The sequence below is a fragment of the Apostichopus japonicus genome, chromosome 2 (genome assembly GCF_037975245.1).
Source record: "Apostichopus japonicus isolate 1M-3 chromosome 2, ASM3797524v1, whole genome shotgun sequence".
Taxonomy (NCBI): domain Eukaryota; kingdom Metazoa; phylum Echinodermata; class Holothuroidea; order Aspidochirotida; family Stichopodidae; genus Apostichopus; species Apostichopus japonicus.
The window spans coordinates 3032130-3046809 of NC_092562.1; the positions used below are offsets into that span (position 1 = coordinate 3032130).

Below are 14680 nucleotides of genomic sequence, written 5' to 3' on the forward strand. Positions count from 1 at the left end.
TGTATATGCCGTGACGGATATATTTCATGTTGATGTTGCCAGATGCAATTCACAGTATATCACCAAATTTGGATGATAAAATCATCATCTTTGCCAGATACAAAATGCTATGAGGTTGTCGAAGTTTTTACGGTATATATGCAGAAGAATTGCCAACATATGCGTTCAGTATACAGTAATCAGTGTGTTAGCAACAAGAATGACTCCTTTAAGGTTTTTGTGAATATTCAATGCTGTGCAGTAGAATATTACTGATCTGCTTCCAGATGTGTACGGTCGGACTGTACCAGTTATACACATCTCTCTATCTCTCTCTCTGGCCTATAAACTCCATTTAGAGGAACGGGTAAAGAATATACCACAGCTCGACCAAGAGATGCTTATACTGCATTAGTCTCATTATATTTCCAAACTAATTTTTGAATAACCTGCGAATTTATGATCATCGAATAGCTAGCTGCTGAGACATCTAACAGTAGTGCATTCAAAACACAGTTCATAATTTTTATACTCTTCTTCCACTCTGCTTTATCTAATGTAATTTGATATTAGGGCTACAGGCATGTCTATATATATATATATATATATATATATATATATATATATATATATATATATATATATATATAGAGAGAGAGAGAGATATATATATAGATATATATACATATATAGAGATATATATATATAAATATATATATAAATATATATATATATATATATATATATATATATATATATATATGCAGTAGGTATAATTGACTGTGACTGTAATAGCAATTCTTGTTGTATTTTAAATGCATCGTACAATGCATTACAGATAATCACTCTTCCTAAAGTAACTTATTTTCCATTCTGTGACATCTGTCACTATGGTAACAAGAACGACAGTGTGGGTGATCTGACCATGAAAGACTTTTTTTCTAGTCTTGATTAAATGAAACCTTGGCTGGTCTCGTTAGTATGGATGTTTTGTCAAGTAAGAGTACAAGATGAAGTAGGCCAACCTAGTAACATGGGAAGCACTTGCTAGCCAGGTAAGCATATTATAGCCTCAGGCAATACGCCACGAGCAGTGATCACCAAACAAGACTTTGTTCGTACATAAGAAATAAAAAAAATGTAGCAATTGATCGTGGCGTGTCGATGCAGATTTTTCTTAAAGATTATACTTGTGCGATATCTTCGGAGACGACCGAATTTCTGTCCGATTAACTAAAATCCATAGTTCGTTCGGAGAAGTTATATCTATCACCATGGTAACATGATACGAAAGTGTATATGTGAGCTGCCCATGAAAGACTTGATCTTTTAATGGCAGTCATCATTCAAATGAAACCCTTTAGTTGTTCTTGTTGATATGGATAATATGGATTTGTACAGAATAATCTAGTGTCGTGTATGTGCATTTGTACAATAGTACACTGTACCGAGAGTAAAGTACACAACTCATTCAAATTAAATACTGCTTCCCTGGTCGTTAAATGTATATAGATACTTTAGTAAACACTATCCTGTTAATTTTGAAACCATTTTTTATTACATTCACCCGACCATTTCCATGAATTTTAAAGATAAACAAAACATGTTGCAGGCATTACTTAAATATAAGATTAGAAAAGGGTTATTTGGGGAATTGGTAACTATGTCACATTTGTGATGACATGTTACAGTTACAAATACTGTATGACGCAGTGTGTAACCGTCCTCTACAATTATGAATCCAGTGTTCAACTATTCTTACTCAATCTTGGTTTTGTTTTCTTTAGATACGACCATTTTAACATATTTATGAAAAAGTTAAATTGTGTAAACAAAATGTGACTGTGCTCATATAGAAGTCACGGTCAAATGTTATATATAGTCATATATAGTCATGCATATCCTATGTAGTCATATAGTCATATGTAGTCACATATAGAGCCATACATAGTCTATATAGTAATGTATAGTCCTCTATAGTCACGTTTATTCTTATGTAGTCATAAAGTCATATGTATAGTCATGCATAGTCTATACAGTCATGCATAGTCCTGTATAGTCACGTATATCTTATTTAGTCATATATAGTCTATATAGTCATATATAGTCATATACAGTCTATTTAGTAAGATATAGTCATGTTTAGTCATGTAATCATATATAGCCATATATAGTCATTTATCAATACTCAGACAGTATGTGCAGTGATACAAAACACTAGAGCCCTACATCCTACCAGACGTCAATATTTCAAGGGCAGTTTGACAATTTGCACGTTCCTTCTGCGGGTTTGCAAACAAGGTATCATTAGGTGTTACATATCACACTACAGTATAATAACTGTCAAAGTTTTTTTTTTGTTAATAAACCTTGACAACTTCAATGGTTAATAGAATTCATTGTATCCATTATGCAAAGGTGTAGAAACTGTCTGCTTTGGTTCTTTTAATTAGACCTGTCGTAAAGTCTCATTGGATATAAAATTCATAATTTCCCTCATGAACTAAAAGTATTAAATGCTTCACAATTTTGTCTTACTAATTCACTGAAGATTTTCATTTCTACACTTCAAATATTAAGTGACCAAAGGAGAACATTCAAATTACCGTTCACAGAGAGATAAAATTTACACATTCTGTTTCTATTTTTTTTTATAGAATTGATAGTTAAATGTAAATTGAATACAATCTATTCACATACTCGGTTTCGTAGTTTATGCCTCTTCTCAATTATTTTCCCTTTACTTATATATACAAATTAACATATTTTTGGGTATATATATTTATATATATGATTAAGAACCTAAATGATGGCATTTGTATCAGTGCAAACACTGTTAACATGCTACTGGGAAAATATGAAAATATAAATACCAGGAGAAAGTATACAGTTTCAGATCCAAGTGGCATGATGATATCACAGAAAAACAAAACAATAGCTCTGAGATATGACTTTTTATGGTAGGATATCTCCCACAGAGAGCAAGATTGTTTTGTTTTTTTGGCAGTTCCTAAAATAGGGGGAGCCATTTCATATCACTTGTAAAGAACTTTGTCCTACGTATGTAAGCTAAAGAAGATGGTTGGATTTGTTGCGTAAATGTCTGAGAATGGTAAAACAATTTGACACTGGACTAAATGTTAACATATTTATTTATACTACAAGTAGTGAATAGCTGTACTGTGTATATATCGCTGAGTGCAATACATCCCTTCATCAGTTTATCTTTTTTAAAGCTATCAGTATACATACGTATTGAAACAGAAATCATGCCACAAATAAATAATTCAGTTTAAATATTAGCTAAAACGATCTAGTTGAACAGGTGTTTATCTTCCAAGAACTGAAACTCCAAACAGAATAATAAACGAGGCAGCTAGTTTAATAATGTGTTAATAAACATTGTAATCTTTATGATACTGGGTTAAGGTGTATTATGTAAATGGTTCTGGCGTACTGTAAATGTAATATTGGTTGATAGTGTTAAACCGTTGTTTCTTTACTCAATTCTATCTCAACTTCTTTGTTAAGATTATATATATGTATATATATATATATATATATATATATATATATATATATATATATATATATATATATATATATTAAACACGTTTTCTATCAAAGATTTGAACTGAATCGACATCTCGTGTTTAGCTCACATTTGAAGCGTGTATTTAGAGACTATGCTTTCCTATATGGTAACTTAATCTTGTGCAAACTACTGTACAATCACAGGAGATTATCAATACACGAAAACTATATACATAAAGATATAGTACTTGTGAACTTTAGTGAACACTATATATATATATATATATATATTCATTTAATTAATTATTAGGTAATTAAGTAAATTTGATTACAAAACAAGAATTCAATGCATGCAAGTGATGTTTTCTTTTCATTTGTTCTTCAGCCTTTGGGGCTACGAGTAGATTCACCAAGTCCCTTTTTTTTGCAAGACTGAAATGTTGACAAACTTATGAATTTAGACCGATAAATTACAACTTTAAGGTTATACTAAAATTATGAGATTTTTTGGCAGAAATATATATTCCTATTGTTTTTTTAGGACAACTTCCTATGAAGTCACCATTCCAGCAGATCTGGAGGGTGTTTACACTCTTCGGCTCATTCGTCATGCCATGGAATGGACCCTCGGGAACGACGGTGGTGACTACATATTCTGGAGTTGTGCTGATGTTAACATAATAGGTATAGCAATGTTTCTTTTTTCTTTTTTTTTATCATTTGAAGAAAATTCTATATTTTTGGAAGAATCTGCTGCATGTTGTTTTAATTAACCTGAATGTTAGTCTGTGTGTCTGTCAGTTAATATGTGCAGTATCCTTTAGAATTCCTAAACATCTGAGATGGATCCATCTGAATTTTTGTCTGTTTCCCACAAAGTGAACACTTAATTGTGCACAAGCTCTACTGAATTGTTTAAGTAATTGTTAAGTACAAGAAAATTTATTGTTGTGGTTTAATCATGCAGTAATTTCATAATCACAGATATGGACACTGTTTTCTAAGTTGAATGCAGCCGGTGCATGATGGTCGAGCCTCCCTTTAGAAGAGCAGTCTTCACATTCACTTGATAGCATAAAATACCCAAGTACTGCAATTAGCATTCATCTTCGACCGTACCTAATTAATTGACCAGCCACCATATGATTGTAAACACATGTGCTCCCAAGGCCAGGCATTACTCTCCTGTGTGAAGACAAATTTGGCTTGACCCCTGTATACTTACATACTGTAATAGTACACTGTGTGTAATCATGAATTTGTGCAGAGGAGTCTTCAGTATGGTTAGCATTATGAACTGGGGTAGATATTCAATCTTCCCTGTTTTTGGCCAAAAACAGGGGAATCTGGTGGTACTTGCTATAGGCAGGGAAGATGGTAAAGGGTTTATTTTGATGATTATGACCTGTGAATTTCATACAACACTATATATGGTATCAATTACCAAAGTAAACCGCTTGACAATGTTATAACCACATCACATCATAGGTGCTTTAACCATTTAGCCAGCTACAGAGACTACATCTCTACCAGAGAATTACATCTCGATTACAATATCATGATTAACAGAGCTACATATATGCAGACTGCAGAGCGGTTGTATCAACTAAAACGTTATGACATTCTGCTCTAAATAGAATCATAATCCTCATAGTATTCACTTTTTACTTATTTAAATACAAAAGTGCAAGCTGTTCATAATATGGCAGTGTAAGTTTAGAGTTTTAAATGGTTGTTGCCATGGTAAAATGAAATATCCACTTCATCTGTAGGCATAAATGGATCGTCTGTTTGCCCACATCTCCTGTCCCACTGTGTTTAATGTATTGTTGTTTGGTTACATATGCTATAACCGGTTATTAACAAAATACTTGGAAACCTCAATCGATAAAAGTGATTCGCACTTTGACGACATGATGTAAAAATGGCAATATTTTCGTGTTTAAAACTTGGCAAACTTTGATTTTATTTATTTAAATTACAAGGAAGACTGAGGGTATGTTGCATGGAAATTGCCAGGGATGCAATTAAAATGTTAGGATTCTAGTGGTTTAATCATCAAATATTGTAAAAGTAGTTTGTTTTGACATTTCGTTAGGCAATCTGTATCAAGAATTACTCACAATATTACTGAATATATATATATACATATAAAGTACAGTTGCTTTGGAACTGATTTTAGCAAATGCCCTCTGGACTGTGTTAGGTACAAGTATGTTTAAATTGTTTGAAGAATACTTTTCTGAGCGTGATTATACAATTGTGTGCAAATTTGAACTATTGTGATGTCAGACTGAATTATAAAGTTTATTGGTGGTACGATTTATCGCCATCTTCAGCTGATTATTTTTGGACGATGATATTGTCTCAAAGGTAATCACCAGGCGCGGCGGAACGGAAAAATTATTGGGGGAGCTAATGCGTGGAGACTATCAAAGCGGAGCGCCACCATCGGTTGGCGCGGAGCGTACAAGAAAATTTTGGGTTTTTCAAACCCCCAGATGGCCGGAAACGGCACTTCCCGAGTGTTTTATGCTGCGAATACCTAGCCCTAAAATATGGGTCTCAAGCCTGCAGTTTCTCAGATTGCACGTAAAAGTCTGTAAAACTTTGTAATTTGTATATTCGATGGTGTTTTAAGAGAGTAGCTATTACTCGTAGTGTACTCGCAAAGACGTTTTTGAGTGTAGTAAGGGCAGTGGCGGAGCTAGGGGTATTGGTCAGGGGGGGCAAGAATGGTCTGTAGGGGCGCTTTCGACACTATCTAAGCGGAGCGCCACCACAGGTTGGCGCGGAGCGTACAGAAAATTTTTGAGTAAAGTTACTCCCTAGATTGCAGGAAATGACCCTTTCCGGGCCTTGCTAATTTGCAGATAAACGGAGAATAAATAGGTGTCGTCGCCATTTTGTCGGAAAATTACACCAACAGAATATGACAAATGTCAATAGGTATATGAGAGCGCAATAAAATAGTCAATAATCGCGAATAAGTTAAAAGTAGTGAAAAGCTGAAAAGGGCGCCAGCAGTCCATTTGAGTCCGTCAGGAGGGGGGGGATCCGCCCCCTGACTGTATATATGGACGCTCCGCCACTAAGTAAGGGGATGCTGGAGAACTGGCTGACATGAGGCAAGTCATTGGCCTAAGACGAAGTTGTGTTACGCTTACCGGTACTCACACTAACTGCTTCCACTTTTCACGGGGCGTGAAGACGCGGTTGGGGTGACAATGTGGTCTATAGCCAGGGGACGGGCCGAGGGACCAGGGTCCCCCAGCATTTACTAAAATGATTACACCTATATAGTATACGTGTGCATCGGACAGATCGACAAGTATGCATTGAACAAATGGGCAGATGCACGTTTCGGAGCCTTGGTAAATATTGGGGGGGCTTATCATGCATTTGCCCCCTCAACTTTTTCATTGGGGGGCTGAGCCCCCCCAAGCCCCCCCGGTTCCGCCGCCACTGGTAATCACTATAAGCATTTGTGCGTGTCATGATCATTAGCTCTTATTTTGAGGCTGTCTTTCTTGTTTGCAAATTAAATGAATGAGGTCATCACAGCAATTACTCTGATGAAAGTGTGTTTGTTGTCTCTATAATTTTAACTCACCTTATTCAAAGAGGAAAATATGTAAATCTGAAAAAACATGGAGAAAGCAAAACAAGTTGCATACTGATGAAATTTTACAAACAGAGAACATTGACAGCTAAACAAAAATTCAAATTTTACAATGTATCGAGTTTCAATGAAAATAAATCAGCAATATGTAGGAAAGTAAAGCTTTTTCAACAAAACAGATTGAGTGTGAAATATATTCCCCCACCCCCCCCCCCCATATTTCACATTGGCTGTAACTGAAATATCACTTTAAGTACATATCAGAGGAGATAACAGTTAAATTTGTGATTCTAGCCGATTTACAGTATTTAAGTCTGTTTCTGTCTATTTTGCCTTAGTTTGTCAGAACAAAGAAGCAAAACCACAGCCAATGATATATATATGTATCTTTAATCATCCTTGGTGTATGATGGCGCTCACTATGAACACTTGTTGCTAGATACATTAATTTGTTAATGAACCTTCCGGAAATTTACACAAAATCGTATCTTGACACATGTACTGTACGTACTGTAGTATATACAGTGTGATACTTACTTCCGGTTTTGTCTCTTACTTGCTGTACGTACAGTATTAATTTAGCTCAATATACCGCTCTTTCCCTTTCCTTTCTTTTCTTCTGTGAAACGGTCAATTGTAACGATATGTATGTATAAGTTGCAATCTCACAGTACTTAGTTAAGGTGAGCCAATTAGATGCCGAGCTGCTTGATTGTGGCTTTAATTAACTATGGAAACAGTTTCAACTCAGTTCGTTCTTGCCGTGCGCTTAATGTACTGCTTGCCAGAATCCTTCACAGTCCATTGCTTACATGTTTATATATACATATGTACTAATCAGTGGATTTATGTTGCTAAATTGAGTCATATATTTGTGTTGAAACTTGAAATCTGCAACTACTGTACAAGAAGTGGATTATTGCTGTATTTGTACTGATTTTTATTGGTATTAATGTATTTTATACCGATTTTTTACGTCTCAAACAATGAAACAGCCGTTGTTCAGTGGATCCAAAAAATCATATGGGAGACCATAATGATAGTTATTCAAAACTTGTTACCATGGAAATGAAACCTTTTAGGAGAACGGGATTTGAGTTGCACTGCCGTACCGATACATTAACAAATATTGTAAAAATATGAAATTAGGCCAATTCAATTATAGGAAGATGTAAACTGTCTGTCACCGTGCCAGTTAATGATTCAAACTGTACATAGTAGTTTTTGCCAATCACTTGAGGTTTAACCATGTGAATTTCAAATGCATAACCCTCTTGTGTCTTTATAGCAGATTGTGTAACATGTAAACAGAAAGGCAAATCCAATTATCAGCAAAGATAATACTAAGAGTGAATATACCCCTGTTATTTATCAACTGTTTGTCAAAAAATTATATAAAATATAGATGTGCCTATTGTCAAACCTTCGTTACAAGTCAGATCAGAGCAATGTGTTAGATGATGAATGCAACGTGCCAGCTCAATTTTTTTAAGTATTAGCGGCCTAAAAGAATTATTTCTCGATGTTGTAGGGAGCCATGCACACGTGCATGCGGGAGCAGTCAAATAGCCTAACGTTACTTACAGTTCACATCGCGTGGGTATCCAATTAACATTTTATGTGTGTGTGAGTGCGTGTGTGGACAATTCGGGAGACCACTTCAGATGAGAATACCATTGTTCTTTACTAGATGTGAAAAAAAACCCACCTTACTTTTGCTGTACATGCAGCCAGGATAGAACCCACGACCTCCCGATGGCAGCTATTTGTTCCATTGCTTCTGGCGCCACCGCCGCTTTCATCCACTGGACCATAGCAACGGTGGTCTTATAACGAAGTGCGTCGTAACATGCCACCACATTTCCACCGCTGCAATCGATTCTTAATATCCGTAAATACCAGAGATTTTTATGTTTCGTTTGTTTTTTAATTAAATACTTACAGCTGCCAATGATTGTAGTGGGGGGTGCGAGTCCGGTACCTGTGACAATGGTGAATGTACAAGTTGTCCACATCTCTCGTCTGGTAAATACTGCCAGTATCAAGGTAAGTTATCACCATATGTATGAGGATGTTTTTGTCATTTTGCTCAAAATTCTCTTCCGTATTACTTTTTACTCTATGAATCTATTACAAGACACTTTGATAGAACTGTCTATAAAAATTAACAGGAAATGCTGACAAGTATTCCAAATACTTTGCATCTTCAAATCAAATATTTCAGGCTATACGGCTTTATTAATCCAGTGACTGCATGGTATTAAGTCACACACACACACACCTATATATAAATATATATATATATATATATATATATATATAAATATATATATATATATATATATATATATATATATATATATATATATATATATATATATATATATATATATATATATATATATATATATATATATATATATATATATATATATATATAATTTATTGCCTTAAATTACGTTAATGGAATAGTCATGGCATTGCATCATACCCCAAAATAACTGTGTTGTTCCATAAAATGCATCATAATCTGCATATTGATGAAAGTAATATAATTTACAGAATTTCTTTACTTTGATTCTTATCTTCTAGATATTGATTGATTCCATCATTCCATGTAAACCCCCACCCCCTGGGGTTTTTCTTTGTCATTTTTAATCTATCAGATGACTGTCTTAGCTCTGAAGACTGTAGCTCGAATGGGGAATGCTGGAAAGTGTCTGCAACTACATATCCACAAAATCAATGCTTCTGTGAAGAGGGCTACTTTGGAAGGAAATGTGAAAGAGGTATGTATATACGGTACCGCGAAAATCTGTCACCTTTGATGACACGCCAGGATCCTGGTGTACCTCATTCGACTGTTACCTATGTATCTTATACAATATGCACTCTGATGTACAACCCTAGCTATTAAACACAATTGGTAACATTCTTTGATTGCCCCTCGCCCCTCCCCCACCCATATGCTTTTGGGTGGAACGTGGAAGAGGGGGCAGTCGACCTATAGTCCCAGTTGTCTTGTACTTAAAACTAGGGAACCTAGGTTACCAATCTATTTCAGCAGTAGTTGGGGTGAGGGAGGGGGGTTAGAGTACGTGGAGTAAATTTAGCCCATCCAATGGCTCATATACGTCAACTTTAATAAAGTGTTCACCCTTAATGGTTACTTTGTACTCGGCCTGGGATATATTTCCAATGCTTGGTTTGATATAGTCATTATTTGCCAATATTGATTGCATTACTGCAAAACTAAATATGTACATCTAAAACCTTGATGGGGCAAATATTTGATTTGCAGAAAATTGTTAATAATTTATTATGCCGAGTATCCCTGTGTTTTGAGTGAAGGTTTGGCAGTGTGACTTAACTGTGAATAAATGCTACATCCTGTGATCACCTAATTTCTTTTTTTAAATATTTTACAGAGAATCCTAGTGACTTTAGCTTGACCATAGATACATCCAAGTACTTTGAGAGAAGCTTCAACGATGGATATAAGATATACTACATGATAAGAGAAGTAATAAATCCTTTTTTTTTATGTTGTTGTTCTTTTTAGTGATATTACATATCCCACATACTACTTCAGTATATAGCTTAATACTATATACATCTCTATACCTCTATCTATTTTTTTCTATATATATTTTATCTATATCTATTTATATTTATAAATATTTATATTTATAAATATTTATATTTATAAATATCTATAAATATTTATATTTATAAATATTTATTGTTATAAATATTTATTGTTATAAATATTTATATTTATAAATATTTATATTTATAAATATTCATATTTATAAATATTAATATTTATAAATATTAATATTTATAAATATAGATATAAAGATTTATACATATATTTATATATATAATTATATATATATATATATATATATATATATATATATAACATGATATATATATATATATATATATATATATATATATATATATATATATATATATATATATATATATATGCAAGATGTGTGTGATTCCTCTCTCCCAACTGATGCTGATGTTGTGACTATAAAGAGAACATTCATCAGTTCTTCCTACGCCCTCACCTAGCTTTGAGGCTTACATTAAACCAACAAACATCTGAACCGACCCTAGTTGTTAAGTCATGTTCCAAACTAACTCGTCTCCTTCGAAATGGCGAATACATTTGTGGTCGTACAACTTTCAGTAAAAGCATCTACGACTCTTAATTAACAGTTCCCCGTACACTCATAATGCAAAATGTTGCTTCACATTCAGACGGTTGCCATGACAAAACACGAGCATGCTTTGATTCCTCTTTTCAACGGCCGTTAGGTTTCCTGAAAGCGATCGTCACAATCAATTGTGTCTCATTCCTATCTCCAAGAAGAGATTTCGTTTCCATGGTTGCAAGCTGTCCTAACTACATTAATTATCTCTTTGTTACCGCTTTCCTGAATGGTATATCTTACCAACGTGAAATGTTTAAGCTATATTCTCGTCATTGTAACCGTCACTGGTGAACAGCTATGTGTTTGCGAGTTGCTACTACATAATATACTGAATAAATACATACATACATGCATACAAACATACTACTACATAATAAACTAAAATGTTTGGTGAGTCTGAAGCTGCATGCGTCTGCCATGTCACCATCGATCGACTTCCTGTTCACGACTTCCTGTTCACACAATTGGCTCGTTGTCGTAGGTGGTCTGTAGAGACCTGAATTGGGTTCAGAAATTTCCCCTTTCTTCTCATTATTATCCCTACAAGTGAAATATAAGTTATACCAGCAAAGCTCATTAATTTAGTTGCTGCCTTGCACTGTACAGTATGGTGCCTTGATGGTTTGGACTTCATAGTGCATGTTACACCACCTTATTAAGATGTTTTTTTTTGTTATCAACAATATTGATTTCTATCGTTTCTGTCACACTTTTCACTGCAGGCGCAGGGAGAGATTGAGATCGCAGTTGAAGCAGACAGTTCAAGCTGGGTAGCCCTTGGTTGGAAACCAACTGGTAATTATCTTTTGAATATTTTTGAGTTTTGTGAGCTTTCTGTCTGCAACTTTTTTATTCATAAAAGTCATAGCTTTTCTTCCCCATCGATTTTTGTGTCGCCTTTAAATTTATGAACCTGGACTATTTAACTGTTTAACTATTAATGTTTGTATCCCTGATTAATGGTAATTATCTGTAGCTTGTATTAATTAAGGGATGCCTTAATTTATATATTAGGTCAAATGTTGCTGCGTTATAGACATTTAAAAACACAGCCATATGTGTCCATGTTGTATTTCAATGCTACTTTTTAAAATTTGAAAAATAACCTTTAAACATAAGAGGTTCATTCATTCAAGTGACTGGAGAACTTAGACTAACACCGAGTATGACACTCATGACCTCTGATGCAGCACAAACCTCAATAGCTGGACAACATTAATGGCTTTTATGGCTAGAAAATTAAAGTACATTGTCCAAATGGTGTTGAATGTCATCTCAGAGCAGCCTTATGTAATGAAGTTAACAGAATTATGCTTCTAGCAAGAGTTATAACATTGGATTGACATATAGACCTGGTCGTCATCGTCGTCGTCGTCATCGTCATCGTCTTGGACCATACTAGATTTTAAGACTGATATTCTACCTGAAGTCGTCATTTCAAGCTTATATTTAGCATTAGTAATGGTGCCATAACATGTGCTGTTTGGTTGAGTGCTTTTTCAACTGTTCTTAAAAACTTACGCTTCGACTTTTACGTACTTCAGGATTGACAAGCGATTGTCAGAACTTCCCCGTTCAGTATCGCTCTGGAGAGCCAAACAGCGAACCAGAGAGCGAACCTGAGACGACAGCCACAGATGCACCACCTGCGTCTAGTGTAAGTACAGACCAAATCAATCAATCACTCTATCAGTCAATCAATCAAATTATCTCCAAAACGTGGTCGACACCACCGGAATCCATTTTGGGTACTTGCTTCAATATGCAATTATATGAAAACTATATATTTCACTGATTTTTAACAGCAGTACTTTATGCTGTGGTCATGCTTGTATTGGTCAGTTCTCACTGGAGTCTTTTTGTCATCTATAGGACCATGTATGTATGCAAGTATGATGTTACATTACCCAAAGCACTGTCAATATATATATATATATATATTTCTGGTGTGTTATTCTTTATTTTTACTTAATATATATATATATATATATATATATATATATATATATATATTATGTATATGAATATCAAAAAATATATAAATTTCTTAAAGTTACGTTTTCACATGACTATTTTATACATCAGGAATAGATCAGGATGCAATATTTATCGTGATTCCTGTACATTTTCTTGATCATCAGCGTCGCAGAAGAAGTCATCCTCTACAAGATGGCGTTCAGACCCAAAACGTGAATATATATAACAGCGACTGGACTTGTAGCCCTGATATGTGGACAGGACCAGAAGGTATTATTATATAAACAAAATAGTAATACAAAGGATGATGGAGTCTGCTACTGCAAAAAAAAAAAATAGACATGGGCAGCAGGGTAGACCTAATTTCTGAAGGAGCAATTTCTTATGTTCTTTTGGTGACAATATTTCTTATTCTTGTCCGACACATATTTAGTGAAGTAACGCTCTCTGAAACAAGCGCGGCCAAAGTTCATCCCGTATAGTATCAATTACTGGAGGCCGCATTGACGAATATTGCGATGCTTGCTTCAGCCATGTTTTTCACTGCTGTTTAATTTACGATTCCGTGCATTCTGTTTGCATGATTTAGGAGAAGCAGAGCCAGAGTCAGAGCCAGAGCCTTCAAGTGAACCAGAAGCTGAACCAGAGGGTACAAATGAACCAGGAGCTGAACCAGAGGGTACGGGTGAACCAGAAGCTGAACCAGAGGGTACGGGTGAACCAGAGGCTGAACCAGAGGGAGGTTCTTGTAAGTCCTGTTTGTCAGTGAGAAACAAACTTTTATTTAAACTGATCTAATTTGCATCATCTATAGGTGGGTCAAATTTTATTACTATTATTACAAAAACTGGCTTACTTACGTAATTATATTGTTCTTTGTTTATTATGTCAATTAATATTATCCTTATTATCCTATATCCTTATTTTCTTCTTCATAAATAGGTTGCGCAAATGATGGAATTGTATAATTTGTATATTTTTGTATATATATGGAATATATAATTGTATATATATTTACATATATATATATATTATATATATTTATTTTATGGAATATATATTTGGAATTATATATAAACATTGAATGGGTGAAGAGATTGGTTTATCTTCAGGGGTGAAATGGTTGGAAAGCGATTTAAGGATTACATCAGAAGGGGATAATAAAAAAAATTGTAGTATGATGTGTATATGTGGATGATTAGTGTACATATATATGTTGGGGCTTAGTAAATACATAATCGATAGGTCTTTAGCATTTGGAGGCTTGAGTGAAAAATGCAAACTAATTGGCAATTAACAGTACACTACAGTTGTAATAATGATATAATACTATCAAACA

The 14680-nt window shown here is 34.4% G+C and overlaps 1 protein-coding gene across 4 annotated transcripts in view; it reads left to right on the forward strand.

The window, feature by feature from the left end:
* Positions 1–14680, forward strand: part of LOC139974208 (uncharacterized) — a 41494-nt gene that overhangs the window by 18297 nt on the left and 8517 nt on the right. For 3 of the 4 annotated variants that reach the window (XM_071981209.1, XM_071981226.1, XM_071981199.1), the window contains exons 5-12: positions 4055–4197; positions 9080–9181; positions 9802–9924; positions 10564–10658; positions 12087–12159; positions 12909–13021; positions 13506–13611; positions 13931–14089. In XM_071981209.1, the coding sequence (XP_071837310.1) occupies positions 4055–4197; positions 9080–9181; positions 9802–9924; positions 10564–10658; positions 12087–12159; positions 12909–13021; positions 13506–13611; positions 13931–14089 (914 nt within the window). The remainder of the gene's footprint in view (positions 1–4054; positions 4198–9079; positions 9182–9801; positions 9925–10563; positions 10659–12086; positions 12160–12908; positions 13022–13505; positions 13612–13930; positions 14090–14680) is intronic. The other variant, XM_071981216.1, reaches the window with a different exon arrangement.